This window comes from Delphinapterus leucas, chromosome 5 (genome assembly GCF_059928025.1).
Source record: "Delphinapterus leucas isolate spDelLeu-1000000601 "Yukka" chromosome 5, BTC_Dleu_Yukka2, whole genome shotgun sequence".
NCBI lineage: Eukaryota > Metazoa > Chordata > Mammalia > Artiodactyla > Monodontidae > Delphinapterus > Delphinapterus leucas.
In genome coordinates this window covers 96906945-96922775 of record NC_143133.1, presented here as the reverse complement: position 1 = coordinate 96922775, position 15831 = coordinate 96906945, and the positions used below count along the sequence as shown (strand labels likewise).

The window sequence follows — 15831 nt, the reverse complement described above, 5'->3', positions numbered from 1 at the left end:
ATAATGTCTGTGGAATAGCTTTGTAAAAATTGATTATAATTACTATTAAATAGAAACACTTCAAATGCAAAATAGACATTGTTCAGGATGGTTGTCTTGAAAACTGCTGATGGAAAGAGAGATTGGTGAAAGGAGAAAAAGGAAAAAAACAAAACAAAACACACAACCAGACAACCTGAGAATGGAATCCTCATCCCCTCTCCTTTATGTTGTTTTTCTTTCCCTTATGTTTTTAGTTCTCAAATATTGGCAATAGTCTGGAAATGTTATGCTAAGTTAGCTGAATGTGACTAACCCTAAGCAGGAGGGGTGCAATGAAATGTCTTCTGAATTGGTATCTACGTTATATCCAATACAGTTAGGTGTTGAATACTGTTTTGGTTTTGTTTTCACAGGCAGTACCTTTTTGAACTTAGTCTTAAAAATGAATCCAGTTGTTTTGCAGCCAAGTTATGGCGCAGGAGGTGCGACGGTTAGCGACTGGCAAACCGGCGTGTTTGACTGCTGTGATGACATGGGGATTTGTAAGTGCACATGGTTGTTGCTTTCTCCTGGGCTACAGTCGTGCAGTTGCTGACATAAAAAAAATTGTTTGCTTATCCTCTCAAGGGATCCATGTTTTATTCTAGAACTCAGAGGTCACAAGGTGGAGCCACTGGGCAGATTTTGCCACAGGATGTGTTTTGTTTGTCCTGTATATAATGACCCCTCTTGCTGTATTAATTTTAAAATAGTAGGAACCATATAAAAATCAGAGCCCACATAAAAATCTAACTTTCCAATCTAGATTTCCAGCTTCTCTTAAAAATTTGGAAAATCTGAAAAGAGGATTCCTCATCCTCAACTGGCAGAAGTCAGTTGCTACCGAGTATTAGCTAAACCCATTCAAAGGGACCATCACTCTACAGTTTGCCATATTTATGTCCACCATCCGCTATTGGCTATTTTGTGGGTTTTTCCAACTATTTTACTCATTCATTTTTACTTGCCTGTCCTTGAGTTTGTGATTCTTGTCCAGATCAATCACCTCTTTTTATATTTTTCACCTCTTTAGTATCCCTGTGTTCTTGATGTGTTTCTCCAGTCTTCTCTTTACCTCTTCCTTTCCCTACAGTGGTGAGTCTGTGTTTCTGGTTTTCAGTATTCATGTGACTCTTGTGGCTGTTCCATTTCAGGAAGCTTTCAGTTTAATTACTTCACACTACCCCACACACTTTTGTGTAAGACAATTTCCTTGCTTCAGAGTCTATTGCCGAAAGAGTTGCAGACATTCTCTGTGTGGCTGGTCTTTCCACTGTCTTGAAAAACAGCCTCTTTTCTTTGTATATGATGGAAGTTCCAAGTTCAGTGGAGATAGCCTTTTGCTTAAAGCCATCAATCAAAAAACAAGAGCTTTCTTATCTCATGTAGGATACAGTCATATCAAAACTCTACTCTAGAACTTTTCAAAATAGACTTGTACTCAGCATGTTTGCGAACAGTTTCCTGTTTGTTGCTATTTCCTTAGACCCTTTTTTGTCTTATACAGACTCTTTAAAGTGAAATTTCAGTATGCTTTTTAAGCTTTTGATGCCTATACCCCTTAACTTTTACTTGCTTCAATCCTCATAACAATAATAGGCCTCTACTCTTTGCCAGAACAACCATCTAGACTCTGTTTCCTACTGCTCTACTCATTTTTCCAATTATTTCTTCACTCCATGTTTTCTGACCCTAAACACCCTCCCACAGTTTTCAGAGGGTTTCTCAGACCCCCTGATGCCACAAACTTCCTATTCAAGGATGATCCAAATGTAAACAAGGGTAGGGAAGAAATAATTTGGACGTGCTCAGATCGGCAAGGCAGGAGATTTTGCAATTAAATCTGACCTGGCATATGACAAGTCAATTTTCCCCACCTCCAGGAGTGTAGGGTCCAGAAGCAAGACATAAAGAGCCAGGGGACCCCAGTGTTTTCTCTGAATGTCCATTAAGACCATTTCCTGAGTGAGCATCTTTTTGAAAGCGGTGTGATTAAGTCAAACTCACGATGACCCTGACTGATTCCTCTGTGTGATTTCACCCTGCCCTCAGGCCTCTGTGGGACTTTCTTGCCCCTGTGCCTTTCATGTCAGATTGCCTCTGACATGAACGAATGCTGCCTGTGTGGAGCAAGTGTCGCCATGAGGACCATGTATCGGACCCGATACGGCATCCCGGTGAGTCACCCATGTCCACTGTGAAATAGTTACCCAGACAGGACAGGCCGAGGGCCTTCCTTCAGTCTGACTGGATCTCCATGATTGCCCCCCTCACCATCATGATTTGACCCTAGTCTTTTCTCCACTACCATCCTAAATTTTTTAAGTGATTTACAAAGACCATGTGGCTATCTATCCTTTGGAATATATTCATAATAAAATCTTTTATTGATCCAATAGATATGTCTCTGAAAAAGTTGCTGGTGGCAAGCAGGTGAGGGATGGAGGTCAGCACAGAGTCCTTAATCTCTCCTGGCTTTACTCAGAGTCAGACAGAGGACCCTGCAGGGTGGGTGACAGTTGCTTAGAAAGCATTGGGTAAAAAAAGGGTGTATGATAGCTCCCCTCAGAGTTGGCACATTGGTGAGACAGTTACCTCACTGGTAACTCATATGCCAGTGTTCATTCATTCTAAAGGGATTATTGAGCATCTAGAACGTTGTTAGGTCATAAGCTGAAGTTCACTCATTCAACAGGGATTTATTGAGTACATAGAACACGCAAAGTACTATTACAGGTGTTAAAGACACATCAGTGAATAAAGGAAATCAAAATCGCTGTCTTCATGGAGCTTACATTCTTTTTTTTTTTTTGAGATTTTTATTTAACATAATTTCAGACTTAAAGTTGCAAAGATGGTACAAAGACTTCCTGAATATGCTTCACCCAGATTCCCCAAATATTAAAAATTTACCACATTTTCTTTATTTTTTTCTCTTTCCTCCATCTATCTATGTATCTATTCTATTTTTTTCTGAATCATTTGAGAGCAAGTTATAAACGTGATACCCTGTTATCTCTATTTCAGTGTGTATTTCTGAAAAACAAGGACATCCTCTTACATTACCACAGTGCAATTATCAAAACCAGGAAGTTAACATTGATACAGTACTATTAGGTAATCTATGGATATTATTTAAGCTTTACCAATTATCCCAATAATTTTCTTTAGATGAAAAGAAAATCAATCTGGAAGCAAACATTGTATTCAGTTGTCATGCCTCTTTAGTCTTCTACAATATGGAAGAGTTTCTCAGTCTTTGTCTTTTTTTTTTTTTAATGAATACAGATCAGTTATTTTGTAGACTATCCCTCCATTTGGCTTGTCAAATGTTTCCTTATGATTAGACTTAGCTTACACACTTTTGGCAGAAACTCCACAGAAGTGATGCTATGTTTGCTTTGCATCACATCAGGAAGCACGTGACATCAATTTATCTCATTAGGCGTGATATTAACTTTGATTCCTTGGTTAAGATAGCATCTGTCAAGATTCTCCATCACAACGTTGCTATTTTCCCCTTTATAATGGATAAGGACTTTGTAGAGAGATGTAAATACCCTGTTCCTCATCAAACCCTCACCCATCAAAGATTCTTGCCGCATCAATTACTACTATGATGGTTATCCAATGGTAGAGCTCAGACACTAATGGAATAAGATAGCTGCAATATAACTAAGTAAGAGTATAATCTATAGGATGGCGATAAGTGCAACAGAGAAAAATAAAGCAAGGAAGAGAGGGCTTCCTGGTGGTGCAGTGGTTGAGAGTCCACCTGCCGATGCAGGGGACATGGGTTCGTGCCCCGGTCCGGGAAGATCCCACATGCCGCGGAGCGGCTGCGCCCGTGAGCCATGGTCGCTGAGCGGGCGCGTCCAGAGCCTGTGCTCCGCAACGGGAGAGGCCACAACAGTGAGAGGCCCGTGTACCGCACAAAAAAAAAAAAAAAAAGCAAGGAAGCGGAATAGAGTGTTGAAATGTTCTAATTTTGAATAGAGTTATCAGGAAAGACCTCAGTAAGAAAGTAAACACCTAAAAGGATGAGAGGATGACTCATCTGGGGAAAGTCCAGGCAGAGGAAATAGCGAGAGCCAAGGTCCTGAAGTAGAGCTTACCTGGAATGTTCCAGACACAGCAAGCAGCCAGAGAGGCAGAAATAGTTTGGGGGGGTGGGAGGAGGGAGGCGGGAGTGTGGAGAGATAATACAAGATGACATCAGAGCATTAACAAGAGTTAGACCTTCTAGGGCCTTGGAGACCATTATAAGAACTTTAGCTTTTATTCTAAGTGAGCCAGAAAGCCATTAAAATGCTTTTAAACAAAGAAGTGACAGGACGGATTTGTGTTCCTGAAAACTTAGCCTCTGCCCCCCTCATTGTGACCGAGAACAAGTTATTCGTCTTACTGAGCTTTGGCTCCCTCACTGATAAAATGGTAAGAACAATACCTCCCCCAAGGTGGTATAGTAAGAGTCACATAAGATCATGCATGGAAAGGACTTAGCACAGGGCCTGGCAGGTAACCGTTGTTATATTTGTTCTTAGCTCAGCTGTCTTCTCCGCGCAGGCGGCATTCCTCCTGTGGGCTTGCCCAGCTGCCTGTCTCTCGGCACTCCCTGCAGCTCTCATTTACGCCACTCATTTATGCCACTCTCATTTATGCCAGCATAACTTAACACAGTGGTTCTTAACTTTGTGGCTGTCCCATAAAGTTCCCAGAACTGTACACTAAGTGTTGGGTGTATGTAGTTGTGTACATGGGTGTAAGGGTGAGATTCTCAAAGTGGCCCGACCATAATGGCGTAGAGGAAGGGGTGCTTAGCTGGATTCTGGAGATAAAGGTTCTGGGAACAGCTCAGCAAGTAGCTAACTTTTGGACTCTCTGAGAAGTCATTTGTCAGCATCAGTTTTCTCATCTGTCGTGAGGAAGTTGTGCAAGATGATTTCTAAGGTCACTTCTAGGGTCTGGGATTCTATGCTATAATAAATTTCCTTGGTATACATTAAATAAGTGTATTTATAGACAACGTATCTCTCTTCTTCTTCCTTAGAACAGACTTCAAAAATGGCTAGTAAATCCTAGGACTGATTTATATAATTCAGGTTCTTTGCTTTGTTTCCCCTTTGCATCTATGCAAACTTTTATAGGCCTGCTCCAATACAGCGTCTCTGACCTGCCCCTCCCTTCATGGACACAGTCAAGACAGCATCCCTTTGGCTAGGGCCACAACCTCTGCAGCAGAGGAGAAAGAAAAAAAACAACCACTGATTGAACGCCTAGGTGCTGGGACACTACCTTAACATATATGTGCTCATTTACTACTTACAAACTCTTTATGGTGCAGGAATTGTTATCTCCACTTTATAGACATTAAACCAAGAATGAGAAAGGCTTAAGGTCACAGAACATGTAAATGCTGAAATTCGGGCTCAAGTTTATTCTGACTTGGAGTCAGGTCTGGTCTTTCCCACTTGACCATCTTGTCTTCCCAAATTGAAGTGTATTCAGCCATGTACCACAATTCATTCGTTTATTTCCGCAACGATTCTGTAAATACTGCTCATAACAAGACTTCTTTTTTTAACAGCTTCCAAAAAAGTGAAGCACCAGTCCCCTTTCCCAAACAGAGTGATGAATGCAATATCTTTGCTTCAGGCACCCACTTCCCAAGAAGCTGCTCTGGTCAAGGCGTTTATGTCCCTTATTAACTTCAGCATGGTATAAACCTGTAGTTCATTTCCTCTCATTTGAAAAAGGAATGTTTTTTTCTTTTCTATATTCTCTGTATTTGTATTATGAAACAGACTTAGAAATAGGGTGTGTTTTCTAAAGGTTTCCCTAGGTCTCTCAGCAAATAATAGTGGGACTTTTTCCCCTAAAAACTTCCTGAGGTAAAAGACAGACACAGACATGCTGGAACAGAAAAGTGGTTACATCCTTGTTGAATATTTTCTTCCTTGTAGCATATAATATGTATTCAGTAAGTGTTGGTTTAATGAAGGTTTAAAAGATAAAAAGAATAAAAATAAACAATGAACTAAAGAATGAAAAAAACAAGTACTTTGAGGAAGGGTTAGAGGATTTGGATGCTTTTACCAGGGAAAAAGAGAAGGCCAAGAGACTGAATTTTCTTCAAGTTGAATATCCATTCCTCCATCTGATGAAGGTCACATCATTAGAAGATTTCTAACATTGTTATCTAGCTGTCCACTCTTTGTCCCACATGCTTTCTCTGTTAGATGAACATCAAAATCACTGTAGCAAAGAAAAAAAATTTTATGAAAAATAAATCACTTATAATCTCACCATTTAGGAGCTCCCAATCCTTATAAACTAAATCTACTATAGATCTCTCTCTCTCTCTTTCTCTCTGTCCCTGCTCACACTGTAAATTGGGAGTTGTATTATATTCAACATTTTAAAGAATAAGTGCTATCCAAAAATGGAGTTCAAAATTATTTCAATCAGTCAGGACACACAGTCATAGAATCTGGTTGTCAGACTAGAACCCTCAGATCACTCGGTGCCGACTACACAGGGCAGGAGTCCCTTCAAGGGCATCTCTACCCAAGGGCATTAAGACCCAACTAGACCTACCATGGAGAGGGCCCTCAAAACTTTGCAAAAGGCTTCCCTGGTGGCGCAGTGGTTAAGAATCCGCCTGCCAATGCAGGGGATACGGGTTTGAGCCCTGGTCCGGGAAGATCCCACACGCTGCGGACCAACTAAGCCCATGAGCCACAACTACTGAGTCTGTGCACCTAGAGCCCATGCTCTGTAACAAGAGAAGCCACCGCAATGAGAAGCCCACGCACCACAATGAAGAGTAGACCCTGCTCATCGCAACTAGAGAAAGCCTGTGCACAGCAATGAAGACCCAATGCAGCCAGAAATAAATATAATAAATAAATAAATTTATAAAAAAAAAAAACTTTGCAAAGCAGCCCATTCTATGAATGAATAGTGGCTTTTCCAGACACTATTCATTCTCTTCTTTCTTCTTTTTCCCGTACTTTATATATCCCTCCCTCACTACGGACTTCCTCCCTTGCAGAATAGCATTAGGGATGTCAATAGAAATGGCTAGAGGGATACAAGGTAAGGCCTCGTCTGGCACTATACTAACAACCAATTGGAAAAATTGGTGCATTACACAACTGGCTTTAAAGGGAACCATTCCACGTTAATAAAAATAATACATAAACCAAAAGTTTTCTTAAAAAGGAAAAAAAAGAGACAACAGATGATAGACAACTGGGGCTATAATTGTAACCTGCAGATCATTTGAAATGGTATGTTATTATGAAAAGGGCACTGGCTTGAGAAGAGAAAGATCAATCACTGCCACTAATTTATGTGATCTTAGCAAGTCAGTTAACTTCACTTGGTCATCAGAAAAGTAGGGATAACGTCACAGAATTCTCATGATAAACAAGTGACATAAAATGTATGTTTTAAAGAGGTATGAAAAGTTAAACAAATGCAAGGAATTGTATGCCTGTATTTATAGGCTACATGTTGATCCATTTGTTTGTTTTTTAACAGGGGTCTATTTGTAGTGATTTCCTATGGCTGGCATGTTTCCCTCTTTGCACCCTTTGTCAACTCAAGCGAGATATTGAAAAAAGAAAAGCAATGAATGCTTTGTAAAAGATGCATGGTAAGTTGGTGGGAATTCTTTGATTTGTGAGTATCAGAACAAATTCTCAAGGACATCTTTGATTCCTTTGGTACTCTGTCTCACAGATACATGAGATATCCATTACCAAATGGGGGGTAAATGACTTTCAATGGCCAGCCTACACCAATCAGTTGGGAGTCAGCTTCCCAGAGCCTGGGTAGAGAGGGCTAACCCTGATTGGATGGGAAAGAATTCTGTGATTTGTTAGGATGTCTGCCACATGTAGAGTGGCCGTGTGATGTACCAAATAAACATACCACATCTCATCCATACCTATCTTAACTACATCATGATTTAAGGTAGCAGAGACACGTGTACGACAGAACATTCATTTCCCTAAGCCTAGATCACAGGTTCACTGCTGTCAACAGTAACCCATTGAGATGTTACACTAAGTGTGACTGTGTAATATATCTAGTTATATGTTCGTGTCAACTCCACAATATTGAAATAATAATTCATTCTCCAAAGTGGTAGAAAGCTATCTCAGTCTCTATAAATTAAGTGTGGACAATTCACCCAGTTATCCAAAAGGCCCAAAGTTCCCGTTTAGGAAGAAGAGTACTGACTTTTTGGTGGCAGTATGGTCAAAGTTGGACAGCTACTCATTTACCTAGTTTCCTAAGCTCTCCTGGTCACATTTTTCCACCTTTTTTTTTTTTTTTTTTTTTTTTTGTGCGGTACGCGGGCCTCTCACTGCTGTGGCCTCTCCTGTTGCAGAGCACAGGCTCCGGACGCGCAGGCTCAGCGGCCATGGCTCACAGGCCCAGCCTTTCCGCGGCATGAGGGATCCTCCCAGACCGGGGCAAGAACCCCTGTCCACTGCATCGGCAGGTGGACTCTCAACCACTGCGCCACCAGGGAAGCCCCTGGTCACATTTTTAATCCTCTCAGTTCTTCCTATTTTTCTCAGGCCAGAGAGCAATGGCTTACTCAGTCCTGCCTTTCCAACACTTACTGCCAATCCCATTGAATTTGTTATCAAAGTTTTATTTTCACCTGGAAACAGCTATTGTCTACAAAGTCTTATCTCCCAAAGTCTTCAAAAGTGTTTGGTCAGGATGGTGCCTTCATGAGTATGACTGGTTGGCACTGGCACAGTCTGTCTCCCTCTTACTTATTTTGCCCACACGCAGCACCAAATGATGTCCTCTTCATGAACAACTTAGCTCATTTCATGTTGCATTTTAGTACCATTTTATTTTGTTATTATTATTTTTTATAAATTTGTTTATTTTATTTACTTATTTTTGGCCGTGTTGGGTCTTCGCTGCTGCACGCGGGCTTTTCTCTAGTTGCGGCGAGCGGGGGCTACTCTTCGTTGCGGTGCGCGGGCTTCTCATTGCGGTGGCTTCTCTTGTGGAGCACAGGCTCTAGGCATGCGGGCTTCAGTAGTTGCGGCACGCGGGCTTCAGTGGTTGTGGCACGCAGACTCAGTAGTTGTGGCTCACGGGCTCTAGAGCACAGGCTCAGTAGTTGTGGTGTATAGGCTTAGTTGCTCCCTGGCATGTGGGATCGTCCCGGACCAGGGATCGAACCCGTGTCCCCTGAATTGGCAGGCTGATTCTCAACCACTGCTCCACCAGGGAAGCCCCTAGTACCATTTTAGTATCCTAGTATTCGTCTTCTGATTGCTTTCTTCAATGACTGATGTGCTTTACTCATTTACAAGCAGAGTCAAGATGGTGAGTTTTCTTATTCTTTTTTCCCCCTTGTACCCTACATCCTGAGAATCGGCTGTTGTTTCTCTTCCCTAGCATTGATGTTTCTTTAAAGCCCTTTGTTACCAATGTGGCTCAGAATTTTGCCAAAGTAGCCCTAGTCCCCTACTTAGAATGTGGCAGTTTACTGGTCTAGTCATCCAGTTAATGAAAAAAAATGTTTTGGGGTCTCTGCCTTTAGGAGTCTCTTACCTTAGCATGTTTGGTGAGTCATTGCCATTTGATAAGAGGGGTTAGCTCTGGCAATCTACAGAGCATTCTGTTGGTTTTCCCAACCACCTAGCAATGGTGCCTGATGCATAGTAGGCACTTAATAACTAATGTGGATGAGTAAATAAATGCAACTTTCAAGCAAGGAAGCATAATGAGGCTCTAACCTAGAAGACTCATCTGAATCTTAAGTAGTGCTTGTGACTCCTCCAAGTAGGTTGTACTGAGCCAGGGGCCATTATTTGATATAGATTTTAAATATGCAGCAATTTGGCAGTAGGGTAGCAGTGGAATGAAAGTTTTGATACTTGGAACAAGATAATGTAAAGATGGAATTGATAAGTCCTAATTCATTCATCGATTTAGTCTTTCTTTCCTTTTCTTTTTCTGATTTCTACAGGTAAAATTCACTAGTAGTGAAAGAAAATGCTGGAATGAAATATTGCATCTATTCAGTGCCATTTCACCTCAAGTCTTAAGAAACTAATTCAGCTAATCATATGGTTTCAAATGGCTTCAAAACATTTTTAATTTTTGGTTTATTTTGAAAGAAATATATTTCCACTGCTGTTCTCTGAGATGAATGCCATTAAAAAATTAATTTCCTCAACGATTCTTGTGTCTCTAAATACTGCTTCATGGAAAATTACAATATGCTTCTTTTAAAAATGAGCCCAAGCTTGTCAAAATGTCAAAGTTGAATGATGGGTTCGTAGAGATTCTTCATTCTACTTTTCTACCTTTACGTAAGTTTGAAAATGTCCAGAATAAGAAGTTTTTTGAATGTTGTCAAGTAAAAGGCTTCTGTTATTTTGGATTTTCCCTGCACTGGGAGACCAGATGTTACCCTGCATGGCCCTTCACCCCAGGAAAGTGTGGTTTCCTCCCTCAGGGAGCCTGAATGTCTTTTGGCACGTCTTCACAGCCCCATAAAGTAAATCTACTCCAGGAGTTAATTGCCTAGCAATGAAGAATTTACTGTAGATTTTATACACAAAGGGAGGATTTCTGTCATAAGCCATGTAGCAAACCACCTAATTAACATTCCCATCACCCATCTCTGTCCTCCCCAAAGTCATCCCCTGCAGCAAGCCAGCCACAGGGACACCACATACCTTTATTTTTCCTTTTTTCTAGGTTAACTTGGAATTTTATTACATTTTTTAAATTGAGATATAATTGACGTATAATATTGCACTCATTTTAGGTGTACAACATAATGATTTTATATATGTATATATTGCAAAATGACCACCACAATAATTCTAGTTCACATCCATCACCACACAGTTACAAAATTTTTTCTTCTCGTGATAAGAACTTTTAAGATTTACTCTCTCGGCAACTTTCAAATATGCAAGACAGAAAACTTAAATAGCGTTACAAGGTCACCAATGTATACAGAATGGCAGTGCTGAGTCTAGAAAGCAGGTCCTGTTTCATTGTTCATGACAGTAAACAGAAGTTGTTTATTTATTTATTGTCTTATAAAAATTAACCCTAGGGCTTAGGATTCCAAGGATTGCTATTATAAATTTATAGAATATCCTGTCTTTTGCCTTCCTAGCAGTCTTCATTTTTTTTTGGTTTAACACCTGCATCGATGGTAATTGGTAAGCATCATGAAAGCAGGGACAGATCATATTTGTTCTAATTTCCTTTTTACTCCCCCAGCACATGGAAAGTATTGTGGTCAAGAGGTCAGTAGATTAGTTTCAAAGGTATAAAAGAATAGCAAGAATAGTAATCAGGTAAGACATTTGTGCAAAATGAAACTATTTGGAGGTATTTTTTCTAGTCATTTTCCTTATGAAAATATGTGATGATGTTGTGCATACTATTTTCTAAATTGCTTGTTTTGTTTTATGGCTTAGCCACAAATTATGAATGACTTCCCATATTAATAAATATCAAAAATATGCACTACAGTGCTATTAACTATAGTCACCATGCTGTACATTATATCCCCATGACTTATTCACTAGAAGCTTGTACCTTATGACCACCTTCATTTTTGCCCACCTCCCACTGCTGGCAACCACCAATGTGTTCTCTGTATCTATGAGTTTGGGTGTTTTTGGTTTTGTTTTGTTTTGGTTTTTTAAATTCCACATATAAGTGAGATCACATGGTATTTGTCTTTCTGTCTGACTTATTTCACTAAAGCATAATGCCTTCAAGTTCCATCCATGTTGTTGCAAATGGCAGGACTTCCTTCTTTTTATGACTGAACAATATTCCAACAATATTCCAATATATATCACATTTTCTTTACCCATTCATCTGTCAGTGGACACTTAGGTTGTTTCCATGTCTTGGCAATTGTAAATAATGCTACAATGAACAGGGGGGTGCAGCCCACATACCTTTCTTATGCAGAGCAATTTAGTTCCATCTCAGCCTTCTAGTCCTAGGAACCATAGCCCCAAAGATGCAGGATGGGCGTGGAATTCCGCTATTACGCAAAATAATGTGTTTTCCATGTAGCTTACTTTAAAGTTACTTAAAGGTTATGATAAATAAAAAGGGTTTTAAAAAGTCTTTGATAAGGATGAGAACAGTTCTCATTAGCCTCATTCTCCCACTCTTGATATCATGCTTTATCCTGTACCTTCCAAATTCCTAAGGCTCCTTCATACCAGGCCACTTCCCTTAATTAAATCAAAACCTCCTTAAATGCTACTGCATGCTAGAAGTAAATCGCTAGAGCCAAGAAGCAACCTCAGAGGAGGTTGAGGTTGGGGCTGGGGGAGGAGACATGTAGGAGATTTACAAATTGACAAAGCAAAAGACAGCACAAAAGAATTCATCTCACTTTTCCAGGGTGTGTAATAATTATCCATACATTCTTCCTGCCATGGATGCTATATCAGAGTTAGCTGCTGCTGCTTAGTGGCTTAACAACAGCCGTTTTTTCCTACTCAAGAGTCTATAATTTGGGCAGGATACTCTGTCTCTGCTCATGCAGTGTGAACTGGGAGAGCTCACCCCGGGCTGGAAGATAGTTGGAGGTGCCTCTTGGCCATGGGTTCAGCCAGGGCTTGAGCCTAAGGGCCTGGGCTCCTCTCTACATTAGCCACACCACAGGCTGCTTGGACTGCCTCACAGTATGGCTGCTGGGAGTCCAGGGCAAGCATCTCAAGAGAACGATATGGAAGTGAGTAACATTTTTATGATCTAGCTTCAGAAGTCATATAGCTTCATTTCTTCCGAACTCTCTTGGTTGGGGCAGTGGCAAAGGTCCACCCAGTTTCAAGAGGGAGGGGACACAGACACTGACTCAGTGGAGTGTAGCAAGGTACTTGAAGAATATAAGACAAGGGCTATTGTTGCAGCCATCTTTGGAAAATAGAATCTGCCACAGATGCCGTGAGGCACTCTGTGTTTTGTCTTGTCCATCTGGGGGTCAGAGCTGTAGTCCATTTGTTCTCAATAAAGCTCCTCTTGGAGGATTGCAGCAGATTGATGAGTTGCTGCAGTTATCTGCTTCTCACCCCTCTAGACCTGACTGATGAAGATATACTTTTTTTTTTTTTTTTTTTTTTTTTAATTTGGCTGTGCTGGGTCTTAGCTGCGGCGTGCGGGATCTAGTTCCCCGACCAGGGGTTGAACCCGGGCCCCCTGCATTGGGAGCATGGATTCTTAACCACTGGACCACCAGGGAAGTCCCTGAAGATATACTTTTAAAACATCTGATGATTCGTTCAAACTAAGGAACTACTTTTTTCCCCCTAAAACTGAAAACAAAATTATTTCTCCCAGAACAAAAGAAGAATCTTCCCCACGAATTTGCAATTTCACTGAGAGCAAAGATACAAATTTCTGACAGCTAAAAGATAGCCACTTTTTAAGGTTTCCAGCTTTCAAAAGCATGTAGGTCTAAACTTTGAGAGGCACAATCAAGAAAAGCTAAACACCAATGAATTTAACTGAAGGACATGAAGAAAGGGAAGAAATTCAGGATAATTTGTTTTCCAGCTTGAGCAGCCAGGTGGAGGAGAGAGCCACTAAGCAAAATGGGGAAGACTGGAGTGGGATGGGAAAAGAGGTTTCGAGAACATTGAAAGCTCTTTTGGGACTTGTTAAGTTTGAGGGGTATAAGGCATCCAAGGGAACGAGTCAAGACAGCGATGTCAAGAGTTTCAGTCAAAGGAGAGACCCAGGGTAGAAATACAAATTTTAGATTCGATGGCACTAAACTGGTGCTTGAATCCATGGCAATGCATGAGATGAGCAATGAAGATCAGAGAGAGAAGAGGGTTGAGGGCCAGGGCTGAAGAACTCTCAGATTTGGACATTAGTTAGAAAAAGGGATGGTTAGCAAAACTCAGAAGGAGCAGTTTGTGTGAAGGGAGAGTGAAACCAAGGAATATAGAAGAGGAGAGTGTTTCAAAAGTGAGAGACCAAATAATATGCAGACACTTGAATTGGGCCACTCAAATGGAATAGGAGATTTTTTGGAGAGGGTCTCTCATTTGCAGGGCTGTGGGGAAGGACAGCAAATGATTTCTCCTGTGGATGGCTATGAAAGGGTAACTATCTTGGGGAAATTAAACTGTTGGATCGTGCCTTTCCACATTTGGAGGGTGATAAAGGTCAGAATAACAAATGGGGCAAGGGGAGGGAGTGGGGGGGGACAAGGAGAGGGCTAGACACAAGGAAACTTCCCTTGTGTCCCTCTGAGTCCCCAAATGAACTCAGCTTTATTGCTGTGGCTCACTAACAGTCAAGTCCCAAGGGCTCACCCTATTGAATAATCACTTGCAGGAAACTGACTGCTTAGTTATCTGAATTTCTTTAGAAATAAATTATCATTCTGGCATTCTACAGGAAATGGCTGTCATATCATCCTTGGGTCATTGTGTTTAAGACATGCTGACTTGCATTGCTTTCTCAGTTTCAGCCAAGAATGTCAGTTCATGGCAGGATGGGAGGTGGGAGATGGAAGGAAGCAGGCTCTGTCCACTCTTCCCGGCAGTGTGATCAGGAATCTCACAAACAGGCTGGCATATAAGACTGGAAACCCTTTTCCCAGATCCTTTTCCAGACAGGATTGTCTTCTTCATTTCTTTACCCTCTTCAGAGCTTAGCAGATAGCTTTGCACATAGGAAGCACTCCACAAATAGTTCATTCAATAAGTATTTACTGAGTGACTACTATGTGCCTCTCTGTGCCTCAGTTTATGAACTTATTAAATGGGGATAATATTAGAACCTACCTCACAGGGCTGATGTAAAGATACAATGAATAATATATATAAAGTGTTTAGAAGGGTACCTAACACACAGTAAGTGCCCAAGAAAAGTAAATTACCTTTGTTATAATTCTTGTCATTTGTGAAGCATTATGTGAAGCTCTGGGGACAAAGCAGTTAAAAAAAAAAGACTCTTTCAAGGAGCTTAAACTCAAAAGCTGTTGTAGAATGAATAAATAACGTTTACCAACAATTTCTGTAAAGGAATGTTTCCCTTTGTACTTTCTCTAGATCTCTCTACTCACTCCCAGATCTCTACTAATTAAAAACAAAACAAAAACAAAATCAAAGAAGCAGAAATTTCTTTTGAGACTCTCGCATGAGTGATTTCCTTGGAGTGGAAGCGTTTGCTTGGGGAGCTCGGGCAAGGGCCAGCCACACTATGAAACTGGAGGAAGCGCCCAGCTCTAAGAGCACCCACAGTGATGGCCTCGGCTCAGCCAATGTCCCCTGAGTGTGCTCTGTGCACAGCCCGGCCCTGGACACGAGGATGGATGGCGGGGCGTGGCATCCGCTCTCAAGAGCTCCGAGGGGAGCCCAGCCTGGTCATCCCTGCCTTGGCTAAGCTGCCTGCACTGCCAGAATTCACACGTTTTCTAATATAGGATGAAGTTGCGTTGCCTGTAGTCAACTTGCATGAAGACTGTAGAAATACTGATTCCCAAACCCCACCCTGCATGAAAATACTCGGGGGAGGGGAAGTGGCCTGGGCAGGGAGGGGAGGGGAGGAGGGATTGGGTGGGAATCTGAACTTCTAACACAATTACTGGTGACTTCAAGACACACTAAAGTTTGAATATTGTGCTTACTGGGTTTAGCGGAAGCTGGACTCTACTCTGTTTACCTGTAGGCTCATATTACCTGTAGGCTTTAACAGCTCGGGTTTACTCCAATTTCTGAGCTCTCAAGCCTGGTATGAATTACATTAAGTGTTAGTTATCTT

At 41.2% G+C, this 15831-nt stretch overlaps 1 protein-coding gene across 2 annotated transcripts in view; it reads left to right on the top strand.

Moving 5' to 3' along the window:
* The window catches only part of LOC111187675 (placenta-specific gene 8 protein-like), a 29107-nt gene extending 18864 nt beyond the window's left edge, over nt 1–10243 (top strand). Inside the window, exons 2-5 of one of the 2 annotated variants that reach the window (XM_022599546.2) lie at nt 396–524; nt 2074–2198; nt 7567–7681; nt 10034–10243. In XM_022599546.2, coding sequence (XP_022455254.1) covers nt 425–524; nt 2074–2198; nt 7567–7671 — 330 coding nt within the window. In that variant the 5' untranslated portion in view covers nt 396–424 and the 3' untranslated portion in view covers nt 7672–7681; nt 10034–10243. Of the gene's footprint in view, nt 1; nt 525–2073; nt 2199–7566; nt 7682–10033 lie in introns of those variants that run through there. The other variant, XM_089912175.1, reaches the window with a different exon arrangement.
* The last annotated feature ends 5588 nt before the right edge of the window (nt 10244–15831 follow it).